Genomic DNA, 18,633 nt, shown 5'->3' with positions numbered 1-18,633 from the left:
TATCGTATTCAATTCGTTAGTTCTGCATACAATTGCCTAAATGAACAATCCAATTGTCTTAAAATCCAAATCTTGCACAAGTCTCGAATCTCGAACAACTAACTTACGTACTTCGAAATTAAAACTCTACCTTCACGCTAACGTGATCTAATTTATATTAAACGTTAAGGAGATGAAATGTTAAAACTGCTATTATTATATATCCATATAGGTAATTCTATGGAGGTTGGTTCAAACCCACTTTCAGCAAACAAATGACTTATGAAACAAATAGTCTCAATAATCATAAATTCCTTCACTGATGTAATTAAATCGATTTTGCTCACGCTGGGCTATAACCATGACAATGTCTAAGTATGCACTATCCATCTGGTCACATCGGGACTTTATTATCATCTCCGTTGCTGATGTAGTGGTTATAGCATTGGATTGGTGACTTACAGGATGATGGTTCAAACCCACTCTCGGTAAAAAAAGGCAACAGTTAACCAATCATTTAGGATTTTGAACGTGTGGTAAATGTAAAAGACTAAAGTTTTTTCATAGAAAACGATGTATTCCTTATTTAATGATCCGTTATTGGGAAAATAAAAAATTTATTCATCTTTGATCATAGTCATTTATTGGGAAAATAACAAAAAAATTTAACAGCCACCTTGTCGCAACAAAGTAATAATATAATATTATACCAATATGTGGGTTATCGATCGAAGAATATTGTCGGAAAAAAATATTTTACCAATAAAGACATGCTAGCTGGGTTTATATGGAAAAGAAATTATATTGAGGATGACAAAGACCAGCTCGTACACACTTAAAATGGAAGGTGAAGTTAGGGAAACCTTTAAGTTTGATAAAAATCACGATCTATGTTCATAAATTGTTGTACGGTTATTTCTAGGGTGAACCTTGTGGATCCTCGAGTTTTCAGGCTCTGCGGTCGCAAAACTAAAAGGCTAAGAATTTAGACATTACAGGAATTGTCATGATGACATGCACTCACGGCGCAACTGTCCGCATCACATCATTAGGTTTTCTTTTAAATTTCCTTCAACAAAAGACTAAAATTTTGAATATAAGAAATCCTTTAAACCTTAATCTACTAGGGCTACTGTTGATGTCTTAAATATATAAATCATTCAGGTTTGGTCGAGATTTTTTGTTACTTTTAGTCTTCATTACTTATTTATTGTTTATTCAGTTTTCTGATACATTGTTAGGTGTACAATCTACTTTTCAGATCTCAGCAGAAGATATGGTGGATATTAAGACATATATGATAACAAATTTTTCTTATGCCATTGTTTTGCTGGTTTCACAATTTTGACCCTTAGTATTTTTGTAATTTATATGTAATTTTTTCTCTAAATATAATTTGACAAGTCCTTGTGTTGTTTACTTCTGTTATGTGAACGATATCTCATTCCATAACGTTGGGAGTTCTAAGGCAGTAGAAATATTATAAAGTTTCATGAACAGTGTAATTTTCCATTCCTCTTATATACTTATTTTCTTTTGATATAAATTCAATTCGTCGACGAGTTCCAGGACAACATGTTTCATGATCACTTGAGCCTTTTGAACCTTCATTTAAGTCTAAATCTTTAGTCAACAATAATTTTCTCAAAGTTGAGACTGATGACGTAATAAGCTTATTAATGATAATATGCTCGCTTATGTTCAACAACTACGCAATCCAGTTTATCCATCATCACTTGAATCTTCACTTAATTATAACAAAATAATTTTGAACATGATACACGAAGTGCTTTAATGATAATGGCTATTATTATTGATTCATTACCATGGAACATCCCGATTGCCATTGGAAAGTGTTCGCAGGAAATGGAACAATTTTGAAAGCAAAGAAAAGGCAGTAATTCGCAATCACTATTCAGGATTGAATGAAACAGGTAATATACAATGTCAAAGTGCAGTGTTTCATATCGAGCAATTATATTACAAATTTGAAGTGGCGGCCATCGGATGGAAAACTCTTTGACTTATTCCAAAAATATTGGGAGCAGTATTTGGGTGTTGAAATCCTTCTGTGGCTGCTGAAATTGATGTAGATTTATTAGAAATAAATTCAATATACTGTTTACCACCAACAATTTGTTAAAATTAGATAGCTATAGACACAGAGAAGGGTGTTGACTTAATGAACAAAGTTGAAATTACCGACCACCTATTGGGAAGTTCAACTAGTAGCACATTGCTTGCTGCAAAAAGCAAGAAGGAGGATGATGAAAATGTTTCCTTTCTTCAGCAGGATGACGAGAGTGATAGAATCATCAGGTATGTATCAATGATGATAACATATATCAATGCAACAATGCTGCTCGTACTAAAATGGCGACCACTACTCGAAAAAAAGTTTATAAATCTGCTGCTGGTCTGCGCCAGTAGAATTGACGCCCCAGTCCGTCGATCCTTCTCATGTACAAGAACAAGGGGAAAAGCTTGAAACGTGGTAATTCTAATATTCTGGCTCCCCAGAGTACCGGAAACAGCACTACTCCAGATTCAAGCCCAGTAGAGACCATCCTAGAATAGCAGGTCAAAAGGACCGTAAACTCTGCGGGAGACTTTAAAAAACAAAACATTTTCTCGATGCGATTCCAGTGAGACAGCGGCTAACGCGCAAATGATGTAACAACGAATGCGTTTGCTTTGAAACATTATCTTTCGCCATATGATAACGTTCAAAAGACCTGTTCTCTCATATATGTATGGAATATTTTTGTCCTTCATTTTTGTCTTGAAAACACCTTCATGAACAAAAAACATGATGCGTTATGCGTCTTCTTTTTGCAGCGTCCAATTAGCGCAAAGCATTATCTGACCTGCTGCTATTTTTGTTGTTTTATATATTGTTATTTGCATTTTTGATTTTTAACTTGATGTTGTCTTCATCTAGTGACATTTTCAGATGGCAATATTATAGAGAACACAGCAGGCTACCGTAATCCTGAGCCATAGATATTGAAGTTTAAATAAAACAAATTACTTAACAGTATAGGAAGGACCGGTATCACCAAGATGCTTTTGTCGGTGACATCCTTATCTCTCTATGAAACACGTAAAATCTTTTCTTTAGGATACCTTAAGACCTCTCGATCGTTCATCTGGTAGACTAATGTCAGTTGTTGAATCGTATCTGTACATAAAAAAATTAACAATGAGTCCGTCACCCAAGGAGGCCGAATTTGGCAGTATTGAGGATTTTCATGTTTTGCGAAACGGTGACTAAGGCATTTCAACCAGCCAACCAGTACCTGAATAAACCATTTTTGCGGAATTCTTCAGAAAACTTAATAGTGAATTCCGCTTTTTTCTAGCTGTCATGGGTTTTTGCTTTAATGACGTAATTAATAATGACATAATAATAATGTTGTAATAACGTTGTTGCCTTTATGGTTTTTAAGGGGGAACTATTGGGAAGCGGGCATGGCAGAGCATTTTGTTTTCGCTAGGTTGGTTGGGAAAAAGCTCTTTGACATTCTTTTGTAATCGTGTAGTCATTGGCGTCTACAGAAAACCAAAATTAGATGAAGCATTAGAACTTAAATAATAAATACGCTTAATGAAACAACTAATAAGTTTAACCTTGACAAAGGGCTGAAAAAATAGTAGTTAAGTCATCAGATGTTAATGCTGACCTATTTTAATTTGTACTTGTACAGATGTACCAGACCACTTTGGTCTGACGCTGACACCATCAGAATCGGAGTTTTCTGATTTGATTATATTTGTAAAAATAGCTTATGCCGAACACTGGGCTATTCACGGTGGCATCTTGGTAATTCCGCCAACACCTTTGAAGGAAAACCAATCTTTGATTGAGAAGCTTAACAAGATAAAAGTATATCCGTACAAACAGGTTTACAGACAAGCAGCCAACAACACAGTGGGGTCAAATTCATCGAAGAATACATCCGTCGTTATGTCGCCACAGGTCGGTGGTAAAATGTTTGTAATAATTGGGTATAATTAAAATAACAAATATATTTGCAGGACAAAATCCGCTGCCAATGGCATTTAGCGTCTAACTGGTGGAGGACCAAAGACAGGGGGAAGATGAAGAACAAGTGGAAAATGGTTTGGCTAAAGGTGTGGACCAAGGACAAGGGTTTTGCGGAAAAATTGCACCGGTTCCTGTTGTACTAACTTTAAGTTGCTTTTATAAGAATTACTATTAAGACTTATTTCTAAAAACTAAAAATAAAAATAAACCAAATTTCTCTTCAATTACGTTCGCGTTTGCCCTCAAAGAGGAAGAGGGCGCGAAGGAACCCCTGCCCCTGCTTGTTTAAGAGGAATCGAGAGTTAGGCTGAATCAACAGGACCACCTGTAAATATTATTAAAAAACTATTAAAACATTTCCACTAGAAATATAAAAAAATTGTCCACTTCGACGAAATATTTTCCATATGGTTTGAAGGGAGGAGTCGGTGCTTGCAGACCTCACGGATAGCCAAAGGGAGCTAGTGTAGGAGAAGGGGCTGGATGAATATGGAAAGAAAAGGAGAAGGCGAAACCATCATTGACAGTTGAATAATTTAAAATCCAGTCAATGGTGGTCGACAAGGAAAACGCAGGCAAGTTAAATTTCAGTGGCAGCAAATCTTTCTGGTTGGCTGCCTTACGTCTAATGGCAGCCAATGTCAAGAAGAAGAGGCAGCGGAAGGTGAAGAGGAAGCCAAAATCACCCAAATTTCCGTAGATCCCCAAGGACAGCCCGGATAATTTGTGATAAGAATTTCTGAAGTTTTTTTAACAAAGAAAAATTGGTGGTGATTTTGAATGTATGTGCATTTCTGCAGGTATTTACCAAATTTGCGGAAAAAAATTTTTTGTTGTTTTCGCCGGTGCATACACTAATGTGTTGCCCGTTCATTTCTAGACATCTATTGTGCTGTCCCATTTATCTAAGCCCCATGGTACAAACTCAGTTTTTCTTGGAATGAAGGACGTTTTCGAAACACTTGGCAACGCCAAGGGGAGGGAGCCACATTTTCGCAAAAAAACTTAAAGAAACCCGTCCCCCTCCCAAATATTTGCAAAATCCTCGACTGATTTCGTTAACATGGATGAAGAAATCGTTTTCAAAACTAAACATGGGAATCTCTTCAAAAAGGAAGACATTGAAGATGTCTATTACGAATACGAAATGCCGGACCAATCCGAGATTCTAGAAAAAGAACCGGCACCGGAAAAAGCTGTAAGTCGTATACCAGTAAGGTATTCTATAAATTAAATACCCAATCTAACTATTTTAAACTAGAAAAAGGTCACCCATTCACACATAAGAAATCTGTAAAAGTGATTCCGCTCAAATCTACAAATCTGGAACTGAATCAGGCAAGTAAAGATAACAAATACTTATAAGTAATTAAAATAATTGAATTGAACTAAACCAAAAACGGCAAATTGTTCAAGAAAAAGGACTTGGTAGATTATTACTACGAATCTGAAGTTCCTGATCAACCAGAATGTCTGACACAAGACCAACTGTTACCGGAAAAAACTGTAAGTTCTATAACAGTAATGTATTCTTAATATACTATAAATTAAATACCTAATTTAACAACAATTAAAACTAGCAAAAGTCAGCAAATCCACCCATGGAATCGATGAAAGTTTTTCTGCTCCCATCTACAAGTCAGGAATTACCTAAGGAAAGTAAAGAAAACAATTCTTAAAAGTCATTTAAATAATTGAATTTACTCTAGGAGTTGGGGACTCTAAAGTTTCGCTACAAAATTTTGAAAAGCAAGCATGAGAAGGACAGATGTGACTTGGCAGAAATAAATGCAAGTACTAACATCATTAATTCATTACTCACTATCATGCTTCAATATCTGAAACAATTTTGCAGGATTCAAAAATTGCTCGTCTATGAAGTGGAGCTAGATAAGATAGAAAAACTAACGATCGATGGTGAAGTCAATCTCGAGAAAAGCAATGACGAAACACACGCAAATGTGCAGAGTTGGCACATGGTCGCGAGAACAGACGTTAAAAGGTCGAGAAAAAGAGAAGCAGCAGGACAAACCATCGGGAAATCGATCCAACTCGTTTTCGTCGTCTCGCCTCGTTTCAATTACGTGGAGCTGGCTGAATTTTGTGAATTGCTTTTTAACACGAGTATCTTTAACTTTCGAGGGTTTTTTTTCTTCTACGGGTCCGTCCTTTTTCGTCGTCCACATTTTTTTTTAATTTTGGTCGACAACAACTTTCAAGCTCTAATAATAATAATAATAATAATAGTTTGTATTTATAAAGCGCTTTTTCCAATCAATTATGCTCAAAATCGCTAATCAAGGGCAGGGATTACAATCATCAGTCGGGGTAAGCGAGTTTAAATAGATGGGTCTTCAGGCCGGCTCGGAAGTTCTCGATGGAGGGAGACATTTTTAGGTCGATGGGGAGGCTGTTCCAAATCTGGGGCGCTGCATAAGTGAAACTACGAGACCCGTACGCCCCCGGTAGCTTCACCGGAGCCCCCAAATCACGTGAGATCTCACTATAATTCCTGAGGCGACGATTAACAGACCTTGGGGATACAAGTTTACATAGATACGATGGGGCAATACCATTAACACATTGATAGGCCAAGACAGCAATTTTGTACATCACACGCTGACGAATAGGGAGCCAATGAAGACTTTTCCGCTTGCACGTAATGTGCTCACGCTTCTTAGTCTGAGTTACCAGACGGACAGCAGCATTCTGCACTAGTTGTAGTTTGTCAAGAAGGTAATCCGGAAGGCCATAGAAGAGGGAGTTTCCGTAGTCAAGATGTGGGATGACGAGGGCACAAACAAGCTGGTTACAGGCGGCTGCATCCAGAAATTTTTGAATGCGCGAAATGCGACGAAGATCATAGTACGCATTTCGGCAAGCAGTGTTTACCTGGCGCTCCATGTTTAAATGGGAGTCGACAATCACGCCCAAGTTTTTCACAAACTGAGAGGGAGTGATCGGCTCATCACAGATGTCCAGGGGCGACGATACCGGTTTGAATTTTCTGGAGCGGGCAGAGGAAGCTCTAGTGAAAATGAACGCTCTGCTGGTGAACGACCATTTTGATCCTGACAACTGCCCGTCAAAGAAAACCACAGCGCGCCATCCCGGGCCCATGCACTTGCTTTTCTCCCCCCTGCCATCATCATTATCGAGAGGGATATGATGATCGTTTTATTAATTTTTATTTATTTATTTAAAGAAAAACCATTTTAGCCAAAAAGTTAAAACTATAAAGAAATGAAACGAATCGTTTCACATCTTTGAACTTTCGTCGGCATATGTACAACAGCATATGCATATGACGCTATTGCCTAGAAAATGTGACAAATGGGAAAACATGAATTTTCCAATTTTTATTGTTTCACTGGAGCGTCTCATCCATCGTGAAAGATCCGTGACGTTAAGATCCCCACCCAGCAGCAGCAGTCGAGGGGTGTGTGGCGCAATAAAACATTCGATCGATGTGCCATCGCATTTCCCTCCCGTCATATTTTTTCCCACCGATTGTTTCTTTGTTTTTTTTTTGTTTCCAGAGAAAAAGAAGAGACGAATTGTAAAAGACAAAGTTGGCAAAATAAAAGGATAAATAAATAAACAAATAAATAATAACCGAGCGCTAGAGGAAGGGGGAAGGGATCCACCCCCCCCCCCCCCAAAAAAAGGGCGTGGAACCCGCGTTCGTACTGTTATTGATCTAAACACGAAACAAACACACACACACACAGTCTGGCGTATGTTACACAATTGGCAGTTGAATTGTTTCCACCATTATTTATTTTTTATAAATCTTGTTTCAAATTTCCCGCCCTATCGATCGGCTTCAAAATGTCTGAATTATTCCAAGAAAAAGTTGCGTCTAGAAAACTTAGATAAGATGAATTGTCAACTAAAGAAGCCAAAGAAGTAATAGCACAGAGTCTATTCAAACTTACTGTTAGTGTAAACTATACACACTGAAATTATAAATATCAAACTAAACTGACCTAAACTAAACTAAATAAACTTAATTTAACCTAACCTAACACACAACACACATCACACAAGAAGATACAAAAACACAGCTAAGGAATCTGTAAAAGTGATTCCGCTCAAATCTTCAAATCTGGAGTTAGGAAAAAGAGTTGGAGCTACTTGTGTTACGCTACAATAATTTGAAAAGCAAACATGAAAAGGATGTCTGCGAAATGGAAGAAATAAACAAGAGGTAATAAATTACTCCCTATCATGCTTAAAAAACTAAAAAATTATTTGCAGGCTAAATGAAAAGATTAAAGAAACCTTCCGCATATTTGCATAATCTTTGACCGATTTAAAATGGACGTTACTTTCAAAACAAAAAAAGGGAACCTATGTACAAAAGAACACCGTGAAGATGTTTTTTACGAGTCCGAGATGCCGGACCAACCCCAAAGTATGGAAAAAGAATCTGAAAAAGCTGTAAGTCGAATACCAGTAAGGTATTCTGTAAATTAAAAACCTAATCTCACTATTTTAAACTAGCCAACGGTCAACCATACGCATAAGGAATCTGTAAAGGTCATTCCACTCCAAAAAACAAAGCTCGAGTTGGAGAAAGAGTTGGAATCTCTCATCTTACGCTACACCAGTCTGAAAACCAAACATGAAGAGGAGCTCTGTGAAATGGAAGATATCAACAAAAGGTACTGAATTACTCCCTATCATGCTTAAAATATACTAAAAAATTATTTGCAAGCTTAAGGATCTGCTCAAATATGAAAAAGATTTAGATAAAAGATTTGGGGAGCTAAATAACTGAATTAATTGAACTGAAGTAAAATGATGTTCTTTGAAAGTAAGCTTACTGACATTTTAGAATACAAAAGTTGAAATTAAACAGCTCACCAAATCAAATCAGCTAATCCAAATGAGGGAAACACGGAAAAAAACAAAAAAACAGTCTTCTTTATCTATGCCCATGGTACAAACTCAAGTTTTCCTAACACCTGGCAACGCCGAAGGGGGATGAGCAACATTTTTGCAAAAAGCTTAAAGGAACCCGTCCCCCTCCCGCAAATTTGAATATTTCTCGTTCGAAATTTATCACGAACCAATTTTTAAAAGCAAAAATGGCAACTTATTCAAGAAAGAGGATGTGGTAGATTATTACTATGAATCTGAAGTTCCTGATCAGCCATTCCAGCCATCAGCCAAACAAGATCAAGTGATAGCGGAAAAAGTTGTAAGTCCTATAACAGTAATTCTTAATATTCTATTAATAAACAATTTAAAACTAGCAGGAATCAGCAAATCCACCCATGAAATCGGTCAAAGTATTTCCAATACCATCTACTAGTCAGGAATTGACTGAGGCAAGAAAAGATGCCGAAAACAAATACTTATAAGTCATAATTATTGAATAATTAATCATAATAATTGAATTTACACTAGGAATTGGAGACTCTAAAGTTTTGCTTTGAAATTTTGAAAAGTGAGCAGGAGAGAGACAGCTGCGACTTAGCAGAAATAAATGCAAGGTAGACTAACATCATTAATTCATTACTCCCTATCATGTTTCAATATCTGAAACATTATTTTGCAGGATTCAAGACTAGCTCGTCTATGAAGCGGAGCTAGGAAAGGTGAACCATAACTTGAAGAAGCTAAATAAAAAATGGCACAGAGTATTCAAACTTACTGTTAGACAAACTATACACGATGAAATTCTAAATCTCAAATAAACTGACATAAACTAAACTAAAAAACCTAATCTAACCTAATACACACCACACATCACACAAGAACATACAAAAACACATACTTACATGAGAAGTATGACTAGCGTGGTCATGGTGGTGGCGTTCAGAAACGGAAACATACAATTAGCGCCAATGGTGAAATGATGGTGTTAAATGATTATTTTATGAAACCCTGCTCTTTATTGAAAAAATGACCCCCTTCCAGATGCCATTATTTTACTGCGTGGTACTCCATGATTAAAGAACACTAGAATACAAATATAAATGAATTGATAATAAACATAGAGAAAGGGCGTGATTGAAAACTGCTTTTATTTAAGAATGGGGCAGCAGGATGACAAGTTCGGACAATTACAAGTATCACGAAACAATTTCCCTTCATCACCTAAGTTTCGGTTTGACCCCTTTTCCCTATGAATAAAGCCCATAGAACAGTGCTGCACGATTGAATTGAACCTGAGTATTGAACTGCAAAAGAACTTCGCGACTCTGCTCATGCTTCGTAATTTATAAGAAATATGTTGAATAATAAAGAGTAGCTTAATCCACATTCATGCGTATAAATAATTATTATGATTCTTGATAGAATGCAGCGCATATGTTTACCGTAACTGATCTGACAATAATTGATACACTCAAAATCTTCGGCAGGAAGAGATAAATTGTATTCATACGTCGATATCCAATGTCTCACTTTTGCCACTATTAGATTTCTCGTCATCTACAAGTAATGTTGAAGGAACTTTTTCGAATGACATTTGCGGACTAGTTGAATACACGGAAGTCCTTTGCACGCCATATTGTGGTAAGTTCAGTTGGGTCACCAACGACGATTCACTCGTATTACTTGTGGAATCTCCGACATCGCTCAGGAAAAAACGTATCTTTTTCCCACCTGGAATGTGAGGATTTCTACATCCACGACATCGACCTATTATAGAAAGGAGTTAGTTAAATCGTTTTAAATGTTAGAAAACCTAAAATTACAATCTGTGCAGGCTTTTGCTTCCACGTAGCAAGGGCATCTTTGACCGCAACAGGCTAAGAGGGGAAACAAAATATTAAGTTATTTTATTCTAGTTTAAAGCATGCAAATAATTCAAAACTGACTTAATTTTCCTGGAGAAGAGGTTGCATTTCCACAGCGACATCCCTTCCTCTTCAGTTTTTGCTTAGGATTTCTAGACTGCTTAGGAAAGAATTCTTGTTTTTCAAACCGAATTTACAATTGTTGCCAATAGTGTCATCACCTTTGTATCTTTCGAAGTATTGTTTGCGTTTGCTGGTAAAGCAGACACATCTGCTAAATTCACGACAGAGGTTGTCTGAAATGGTGAGTTAGAAAGTGATTGGTTGGCCCCAGTTTCAAGGTTTTTTTCAACTAAAATTGAGTTATTTGTTTGGGTTTGAACACTAACAGTTGGATTAACTACCAAAGCACAAGGAAGTTGCTTTAATGCTGATTTTGAAAGTCCAGCATAACTATTAAATTCATCTTTAAAACCTGCTCCTTCTTCTATTATTTCTGATAGGCCACTAGTCCCTCCATTTGATTCATTTGCTTTCAATTTTCTGAAAATTGAGGTACCAACTAGGTATTCATTTAACTTTTTGTAGCACTGGAGTAGTATTCTGAGCTGAACATTTTCACTATAGCTATTGTAGCACTTGCACCAACTGCAGGAAGGCTTCAACTTTTTTTTCCTCCCTCTACAAGATTTACAAACATGATGTTGGCAGGAACTTTCTGGTGAATACGGCTCAACCAACAGCAAGTCACAAACTGTGCAAGAGAGAGCCTGCCTCAAATATGGAAGAAGTCTGTACAAATCATTCCATGAGGATTGTTCTTCAGTATTAGCTTGAACTACTAGTCTACATGTTGATACATACAAACTTGTGGCATTCATGTTTAGAGGGACACAAAAACTCAAAAGATTCTAAAAGTAAAAGTTTCAGTATAATTTCAGTCGTAAACCCATTAAAATGAAGCTAAATAAATAAAAAATAAAAAGAATCGAGTCTTCGAGTACGAGCACAATTTGATTAACAGTTGTTTAACACAGCAACTTGCAAAAACTTGTCTACAAGACAACATACGCACACCTACGCTGCTTTGCCGATATCATATTTTTATGTTATGACACGATTTTGCTTTTTCGTTTGAATGAATCTAAAATAGCTGATAATCAAAATAAATTTATTTTATTTTACGGCCAATATTATTATTTTATACGGAAAAATATTGTTGTTAGTATTGTTACAGTTAAATGTTTCTGATTCCGAAATCGCGATATAGTTTACCTGAATAATCGATTTCTATTTAATAATCGATTCGAAACTGTTTGTTATTGAACTACTCTGTATACGTGGTGACTGGTGGTCTGTAGTCTGTAGATCTTGTCATGCACTACACCTGTACACCACTCTGATGTCAGTTAAATAAGAAAAATATTGTTTAAAAAGATAAAACGTCATCATTATCAACTGCCGTGTGTCAAATTGATTGAAAGAAGGTTACAAAAATTAGTTTGTGCAATGATTTTTTATTAACCTATCTCTTTGAGTTTTGACATAAATGGTCACTAAAAATTGTGTATAGTGTACCAAAGCTATTTTTACTGTAAATAACATGCCTTTAAGCAAATCCAGGTTGAACACACATTCCCATCATCTGTCTTTTTCCCAAGTGAGCAATCAATCTGAACAGAAAAGAAGTGTTGATGGATTAGTTCTGTCTGCAAGAAACCGTAGTCCAAGCTGTGCAAGCTTTTCATCACAATTAAGTATGGAGAGCAACCCAGGAAAAACAACAAAAGTAGCCAAAACTTCTGATACAAGTATCAAGCAAGGATTCTGTAAAATAATATTCAGGACTTTGCTACTTGTGCTACTCTACTATCTTTCATCCATTGGACTTACTTTTTACCAAAAATGGCTTATGAGAGTAATTTTAGATAGAATCTTTTTATAAAATTGTCATTAACACTTTTTTAATATTTAGAAACTTCACTATCCATTATCCATTGTGATAACTCATCTAGTTGTAAAATTTATGCTTGCTGCTGCTTGTCGGATTGTGTGGGAATATTGGACTAATCACAAGAGACCAATCTTAGCTTGGCAGCCATATACAGTCCAACTAGCACCTGCAGGAATTGCTTCTGCACTTGACATTGGACTTTCTAATTGGAGTTTAGAATTCATCACTGTATCACTGTGAGTCTCCTGTTTATTAGTAAAAATTAAAAAATTATCAATCACTTTACTCTGTGTTTTTATGTAGGTATACTATGTCAAAATCCACTGCCATTATATTTATTATGGGATTTGCTTTGCTTTTCAAATTAGAAAAAAAGGTTTAAATGATATTTTCAATGTTTAAAATAAAAAATTCATTTTGTTTCATTATTCATCCTTTAGCATTGGACCCTTCTTGTGGTTGTTGTGATGATATCTGGTGGCCTAGTCATGTTTACTTACCAGGTAATTTTAGTTTTGCTTAATAAATTAATTACCTTTATTTTATATTCTTTTTTTTAGGCTACCCAGTTTAATCTTGGAGGATTCTTAATGGTTATGTTTGCTTCATTTCTAAGGTTAATTTATTTTTTTTTTCAATATTTTATTGTATGTTTGATGAAATTTTTATGTGTTTTTGTTTTATATTTATTGCGCTGAACAGTGGATTAAGATGGACTTTATCGCAAATGGTGATGCAGAAATCAGAAATGGGCCTAGCAAATCCTATTGATATGATGTATCACATCCAGCCATGGATGATAGTCACTTTGCTTCCATTTGCAATGGCTTTTGAAGGTATTTACTCATACCATTTTATCCCTTAGTTCATCATGTTTGAAAACCAAATCATAATTTTTTTTAAATACAAAATATTGTTGTTTTCACTTGAAGGTTTGAGTTTAGCTATGACCAAGGATGTCTTCCGTTTCGTTGATACCTACCACCTATTCATAGTTCTCGGAGAAGTTCTAGTAGGGGCAGTTATTGCTTTTTTCATGGAACTTACCGAATATTTGCTAGTGTCTTATACTTCGAGTTTGACACTTTCTGTCTCTGGCATAATAAAGGTACGTGTCTTAAGTTTGGTTTCCATACTGTAAATAATAATAGATTTAAAAAATGTGCTGTTTTGAAATATTAGGAAGTTCTTACGCTAACGCTCGCTGTTCTGATAACCCACGATGAAATGAATCCAATCAACGCGGCCGGTCTAGTTATTTGCCTTCTTGGGATAACACTTCATGTAGCCTTAAAGGTATAACGGAAGAATTAATTAATTTGTCGTTTAAAATGTTGAGCGTGTTTTATGTCACTCTTGCAGGCTGTAAGAATTCATAATGAATCCAAAGCGTCATCCTTGGCAGTTTTCAAAACTAAGCATGTTGGAGAAGAAGAACTGCTTATGAATTTGATGAACTCTGACAGTGAAGAAATGGCACCATAATTAACTATTCCATCGTGAGTTACCATATCTTAAGAGGCTGAAAGATTAAGATTTGGATCAAGGGCAATCCTTGCTTTGTTTCAGGATCATTTTGATTTGAAATTTTTTATACGTTAAACGTTGATAGCCTTCCAAATCGAATGTAAAAATGTGCCTGGGTAATTATTTTTACAATGTTGGATGTGCCGTTTTTTCCGTAAAAGAATATTCCAGAGGAAAATATTTATTGTAATTCAATACACGGGGTGCGCAAGACGCGCAAACATATTTATTTAAAAAAATTTCATTGAACTTTCTGGTGTCAGCTACCGACGAGCAAAATTTGAGTCCATCGAATTGACAGATCTTTGGATATTAAACACGTTGGCTTTTATCCTGGCCTCGACGGTCGTATTTGCTGTTACAGTCGCCAACTGTTTTCTATTTTATAGAGAAAAAAGTTAATAAAAACAGAGTAAGAAAACTATCCCATAATGTTAATTGCTAACTAAAAAGTAATTACTTTACGAATGCAGCTTCTTTAGGTCGATCGGAGTTTAGTTGGCCTGCTTCATCTTCTACTTCCTTACGATATTTGTCCACCTTGACTTTTCTTTCTTGCTCTCTTACAACAGCATGTTGCATCATTTCCCTCCTTCGTTTCTCTAATTCTTCTTCATTTAACTTCATTCCAGTACTCCTTTTATTTGCTACTGGAGGACCCTCTGTCCGTGTTCTGGGCTGTGAACGAGTGTCCTTATAGTTAGCACGTACTTCACGGGATCTAGGCGATCTGGAACGGGATCGTGAACGAGGTCTTCTCCGTACATCTTCAGACGCAATTTTTTTCTGCGTATGAGATGAACTTGATCTTCTGTAGTTATCAGTTGTCCTATGTCTATCGTTGTGATGATACGTTTTTTCGGGTTGTCTTTCACGACGTGAATCATAAGATGTTCTCTTTTTCCCATGACGATCAGTTTTGTCATCTGAATCCGAAGAAGAAGAACTAGATGTGCTATCTCTTCTTTTCTTTAATTTCTGAAGTTTTTTAGCAATTTTTTCATCAAGGCTTTCCTTTTTCTTTAGTTGTTTCAATTTAGAAGCTAACTTGGAGTCTAAATCAGAACTATCTGAACTGTCAGAGTCCTTTCTTTTCTCTGTTCTATTTTTACTGCCTACATGATTGGAATTTGATGTTTTGTTGCTGTGGGATGTTAACCTTTGTTGAATTAACATTTGTTCCCTCAATGTGGCTCTTCTTTCTTCTTCTTGTCTTCGAATAGTTAAAAGTGGATCCTATAAGCAAAAATAAAACAACAGAAATAAATACCATGCATTTCATTTACTTATTAATTATTAAAACTTGAAAATATTATTCACCTCTTGAACCTTCCGAGCCACATCAACTTGAATTCTAGGTACAGAAGACTTCTCTCTGGGTAAAGTTGGTGCAGGTAAGTCTATCATTAAACATTAACTCAATGAATATTAGATTCAAGACATAAATGAGAAAAAATATGTTATGCAATATACCCAGATTCAAAGGTTCTGCTCCTCCAAGTTTAAACTGTTCAAATGTTTTGTCTACAGCTCGACCTGTCAAGTATTCGTCAGTGTTGACATGACCAGCAGGGCCAGCATACATCCAATCAAGTTTCCTACAAGAGATAACACTTGAATGAGAATAAAACGTATTTTAGTGTTCAATATCAATATTACGGTGCTTCGTCCATGGTTGGAATTTAATCTTTCGGATGCTTAAACGTAAGTAATAATTTGTTTTTTAAACAAAAAGTCATAAAAGCAGTCAAACACAAACAGTAGACGACGAAACCTCGCGGTACCCAAGGCCAAGCTAAAAATTTGCGTTGGCGACGTTGTCAATTTTTTCGCTCGCTTTTATAGATCAGCTGTTTCTAGTGTTTACTTTTTCAATACAATTTCAATACATCGTTTACTTGTCGTTTTCGCTGTGGCAAACTATTTAACACCACCATACCTGATGTTCTATATTCTATCATGTTTGAACAATTCATGTGAATAACCCTTGTCCTTCTTATCAAATCTGTATTTCACAATTAGCTTTGTTGTTGAAAAGTCTTAATTTGCACTTAAACTTGTATACATTTTAAAATGGTGTACACAGTCCTTCGATCAAAATTGTTTGAGATTTCGAAGTTTACCGTGGTTTTTATGCAACAGTCGGTTTTGATGACGACTTGCTTAAGAGCGACATCATCTCAAGAAGGGTTACCTCTTTTAAAAAGCCAATTTAATGGAGTGACATGTCCAAAATACAAAAGGTGTAGAAGTTTTACACGATATGGAAGACCATCTGAAAAGGCACCAAAAATTTCTCCTCAGCAGGTTGGTGCTTGATTTGATTCAAAATACTACAGCAATTTTTAAAATCATGTATTATTAATTTCTAGGCCACAACAATTCTGCAAGCAAATGAAAAAATGCATGAAGTAATAAAGCCTGGTAGTGTACTTAAGTCAATAGATTGGAATCAATTGGCCTCCAACAACCCCCTTGAAGATAGCATTGCAATAGCAAAACTCTGTGATAACCGAAGTATTACATCTTTTTGAGGATATCAAACACATTTTATTAATTGAGTAATTATTTTTGGTTTGAAAAGGTTATCTACTGGGTGTTTTTGATGGTCATGGTGGCCCTGCTTGTGCAAGAGTTTTGGCCAAGCGCCTCCTCTCTTACATTGCGGCTTCCCTCCCGTCACAGCACGTGTCAAGCCTTTTGCTTGAACAAATGACTCCTACTACAGAATTCCGTCCGGAAATCGAGTCCCTCTATGCATATGAATTTAATCAGTATCACGCCTCTGTGAGTTACTTGCGGGATACCTTATCCAATGATGAATCTCAGTGTAGTATCAACAGTACCGAGCGCGCGCTTGTTACGGCCTTTGATGCCATGGATCAACAGTTAAGCGAGGAAGCTTTGGCCTTTCTACTTGGACCTGAGATGGGGGATATTCTTCAACGTGTTCCACGATGGGATTGGTATAGAAATTGTCTTGACTTAATAAGTAAGAAATCTCGATTTAATGAATTGATTATAGGAAACCTTGGTGGGGAGATGCCTTTCCCAGTCGAGACAAAGTTCTTCAGCTTAGCACTTTATCGACAGCGATGAGTGGTTCTGTTGCAACGGTTGCCCACATTTCGTCAAATAACTTGGTTTTAGCCAATACAGGCGATTGTCAGGTATTCATTATTATTGACCGGTACCAGTTAGCATTTTACGCGACTAAATTCTGTTTTTCTTAGGCCGTGTTGGGTTATCTCAGTGAAGATGGTTCCTGGGGTGCACGTAAACTGGGGAAAGAGCATACATCTGAAAATGCAGCTGAAGTTGAGAGGTTGTATGGTGAACACCCACCCAATGAGCGTGACACTGTTTTGCGAATGGATCGCTTACTTGGTCAATTGATGCCTTTGAGAGCTTTTGGCGACTTCCGTTTCAAAGTATTGAAATTAAAGCACTAGTTATAGAACACTGATTAGCTTAGTTATTTGTTTTTGTAATTGTTCTGAAAACAGTGGCCTCGGCACGTTCTCGAAAAGTGGGTGATTCCGATCCTCGGGGAGTCTGCCTTACCTTCACATTATAAAACGCCTCCTTACCTCTCAGCCCGACCCGAAATCATCAAGCATACTCTTAGTCCTCGAGATAAATTTGTCGTCATTGCATCTGACGGCTTATGGGATCTGCTCTCGCCTACACAAGTTGTCCGCTTGGTAAGTAGGGCTTGATGGTTTGTTGATATTAGATCATAGTCGTCACTGGTCTTGCTTTTGAATTTGTTCAAATAATCCAGCATGTGAAAGACGTTGACGTCACGTCAGATACATCAATTTTAGTAATAACCATAAATGTAAAATTAAATTTGAATTTTGAAAATAGGTGGGAGAGCACATGTCGGGAAGAGTCGCGCTGGGTCCTCTCACTCTTCCACCGGGTGATGTTACCTTGGAAGAAATCAACAACATGCTGCAGCAGCGAAGAGAAGGATTATCGAAGAGACCATTGGACACCAATGCAGCAACACATTTGATTCGGCATGCTTTAGCTTCGACAGAAACAGGATTGGATCCTGATCGTCTCTCAGAGCTCCTTTCGTTGCCAGATGACGTTGTTAGGCTTTTCAGAGATGATATCACCATCATTGTAGCTTACTTCGACACTGACTACCTATTGAAATCTCTTCCCCAAACAAATCAGGAATAGGATTTTGCTTGTGACACAACGTATTGCGTGAGTACTCGTTCTTTATCTCTTATTCATTCATTGTATCGAGACTGTCATATTTTAATCATACCCTAGTCAGCGAGCCCTTACTCCACCTCGGCATCTGATCTGAGGTTGTTTTTGTTTAGAATGTAAATACAACTGATGGAAACACATAC

At 36.6% G+C, this 18,633-nt stretch overlaps 5 protein-coding genes and 1 long non-coding RNA gene across 9 annotated transcripts; 3 read left to right on the top strand and 3 right to left on the bottom strand.

Annotated features, from left to right (window-relative positions):
- Nucleotides 1-6,346: 6,346 nt before the first annotated feature.
- On the bottom strand, nucleotides 6,347-6,931 carry LOC124189963. Its single transcript, XM_046582476.1, has one exon. It carries the CDS (start codon nucleotides 6,929-6,931, stop codon nucleotides 6,347-6,349), a length of 585 nt encoding a protein of 194 aa, XP_046438432.1.
- Nucleotides 6,932-7,068: 137 nt separating this feature from the next.
- LOC124189980 lies at nucleotides 7,069-9,359 on the top strand. Of its 2 annotated transcripts, none has more exons than XR_006872748.1 (5): nucleotides 7,069-8,237; nucleotides 8,288-8,470; nucleotides 8,534-8,694; nucleotides 8,748-9,233; nucleotides 9,289-9,359. It is a non-coding gene; the product is annotated as an uncharacterized LOC124189980 (long non-coding RNA). The 2 variants fall into 2 exon arrangements; XR_006872747.1 differs by having other exon boundaries at nucleotides 9,292-9,331.
- A 1,034-nt stretch (nucleotides 9,360-10,393) lies between these two features.
- On the bottom strand, nucleotides 10,394-11,863 carry LOC124189979 (E3 ubiquitin-protein ligase MSL2-like). 2 transcript variants are annotated; one of them, XM_046582492.1, is made up of 4 exons: nucleotides 11,001-11,863; nucleotides 10,861-10,936; nucleotides 10,738-10,791; nucleotides 10,394-10,681 (listed from the first exon to the last, which is right to left on the bottom strand). In XM_046582492.1, the coding sequence occupies exons 1-4, from the start codon at nucleotides 11,658-11,660 to the stop codon at nucleotides 10,419-10,421; spliced, it is 1,053 nt and encodes a 350-aa protein (XP_046438448.1). In that variant the 5' UTR covers nucleotides 11,661-11,863; the 3' UTR covers nucleotides 10,394-10,418. The 2 variants fall into 2 exon arrangements, with proteins under 2 accessions (XP_046438448.1, XP_046438447.1); XM_046582491.1 differs by having other exon boundaries at nucleotides 10,861-10,939; nucleotides 11,001-11,853.
- Nucleotides 11,864-12,064: 201 nt separating this feature from the next.
- On the top strand, nucleotides 12,065-14,485 carry LOC124191143 (solute carrier family 35 member C2-like). Of its 2 annotated transcripts, XM_046584161.1 has the most exons (10): nucleotides 12,103-12,697; nucleotides 12,755-12,969; nucleotides 13,037-13,109; nucleotides 13,174-13,236; nucleotides 13,294-13,349; nucleotides 13,436-13,569; nucleotides 13,666-13,841; nucleotides 13,916-14,029; nucleotides 14,096-14,232; nucleotides 14,303-14,485. In XM_046584161.1, exons 1-9 carry the CDS (start codon nucleotides 12,383-12,385, stop codon nucleotides 14,216-14,218), a joined length of 1,269 nt encoding a protein of 422 aa, XP_046440117.1. In that variant the 5' UTR covers nucleotides 12,103-12,382; the 3' UTR covers nucleotides 14,219-14,232; nucleotides 14,303-14,485. The 2 variants fall into 2 exon arrangements, with proteins under 2 accessions (XP_046440118.1, XP_046440117.1); XM_046584162.1 differs by having other exon boundaries at nucleotides 12,065-12,697; nucleotides 14,096-14,485.
- LOC124191144 (pre-mRNA-splicing factor CWC25 homolog) lies at nucleotides 14,426-16,070 on the bottom strand. The gene is made up of 5 exons (XM_046584165.1): nucleotides 15,920-16,070; nucleotides 15,734-15,858; nucleotides 15,581-15,660; nucleotides 14,721-15,496; nucleotides 14,426-14,638 (listed from the first exon to the last, which is right to left on the bottom strand). The coding sequence occupies exons 1-5, from the start codon at nucleotides 15,931-15,933 to the stop codon at nucleotides 14,524-14,526; spliced, it is 1,110 nt and encodes a 369-aa protein (XP_046440121.1). The 5' UTR covers nucleotides 15,934-16,070; the 3' UTR covers nucleotides 14,426-14,523.
- Nucleotides 16,071-16,117: 47 nt separating this feature from the next.
- LOC124191141 (pyruvate dehydrogenase [acetyl-transferring]-phosphatase 1, mitochondrial-like) lies at nucleotides 16,118-18,630 on the top strand. The gene is made up of 7 exons (XM_046584159.1): nucleotides 16,118-16,567; nucleotides 16,633-16,777; nucleotides 16,845-17,226; nucleotides 17,286-17,430; nucleotides 17,494-17,691; nucleotides 17,767-17,964; nucleotides 18,131-18,630. Exons 1-7 carry the CDS (start codon nucleotides 16,334-16,336, stop codon nucleotides 18,452-18,454), a joined length of 1,626 nt encoding a protein of 541 aa, XP_046440115.1. The 5' UTR covers nucleotides 16,118-16,333; the 3' UTR covers nucleotides 18,455-18,630.
- Nucleotides 18,631-18,633: the final 3 nt, after the last annotated feature.

This window comes from Daphnia pulex, chromosome 3, assembly GCF_021134715.1.
Source record: "Daphnia pulex isolate KAP4 chromosome 3, ASM2113471v1".
Classification (NCBI taxonomy): domain Eukaryota; kingdom Metazoa; phylum Arthropoda; class Branchiopoda; order Diplostraca; family Daphniidae; genus Daphnia; species Daphnia pulex.
Note: the sequence above shows the minus strand (reverse complement) of the source record. Positions and strands in the feature narration are given on the sequence as shown.

Coding starts and splice junctions, on each gene's coding strand:
- LOC124189963 (XM_046582476.1), bottom strand. CDS start 6,931: ATGGAGCGCCAGGTAAACACTGCTTGCCGAAATGCGTACTATGATCTT.
- LOC124189979 (XM_046582491.1), bottom strand. CDS start 11,660: ATGAATGCCACAAGTTTGTATGTATCAACATGTAGACTAGTAGTTCAA. Junction 10,940..11,000: donor ATACTTCGAAAGATACAAAG/GTGATGACACTA, acceptor TTCTTTCCTAAG/CAGTCTAGAAATCCTAAGCA. Junction 10,792..10,860: donor CTCTTCTCCAGGAAAATTAA/GTCAGTTTTGAA, acceptor TTCCCCTCTTAG/CCTGTTGCGGTCAAAGATGC.
- LOC124191143 (XM_046584162.1), top strand. CDS start 12,383: ATGCCTTTAAGCAAATCCAGGTTGAACACACATTCCCATCATCTGTCT. Junction 12,698..12,754: donor ACCAAAAATGGCTTATGAGA/GTAATTTTAGAT, acceptor TTTAATATTTAG/AAACTTCACTATCCATTATC. Junction 13,237..13,293: donor TAGTCATGTTTACTTACCAG/GTAATTTTAGTT, acceptor TCTTTTTTTTAG/GCTACCCAGTTTAATCTTGG.
- LOC124191144 (XM_046584165.1), bottom strand. Junction 15,661..15,733: donor AGCAGAACCTTTGAATCTGG/GTATATTGCATA, acceptor GTTTAATGATAG/ACTTACCTGCACCAACTTTA. Junction 14,639..14,720: donor AAAGAAGCTGCATTCGTAAA/GTAATTACTTTT, acceptor TCTATAAAATAG/AAAACAGTTGGCGACTGTAA.
- LOC124191141 (XM_046584159.1), top strand. CDS start 16,334: ATGGTGTACACAGTCCTTCGATCAAAATTGTTTGAGATTTCGAAGTTT. Junction 16,778..16,844: donor AAAACTCTGTGATAACCGAA/GTATTACATCTT, acceptor TGGTTTGAAAAG/GTTATCTACTGGGTGTTTTT. Junction 17,965..18,130: donor CTACACAAGTTGTCCGCTTG/GTAAGTAGGGCT, acceptor TTTTGAAAATAG/GTGGGAGAGCACATGTCGGG.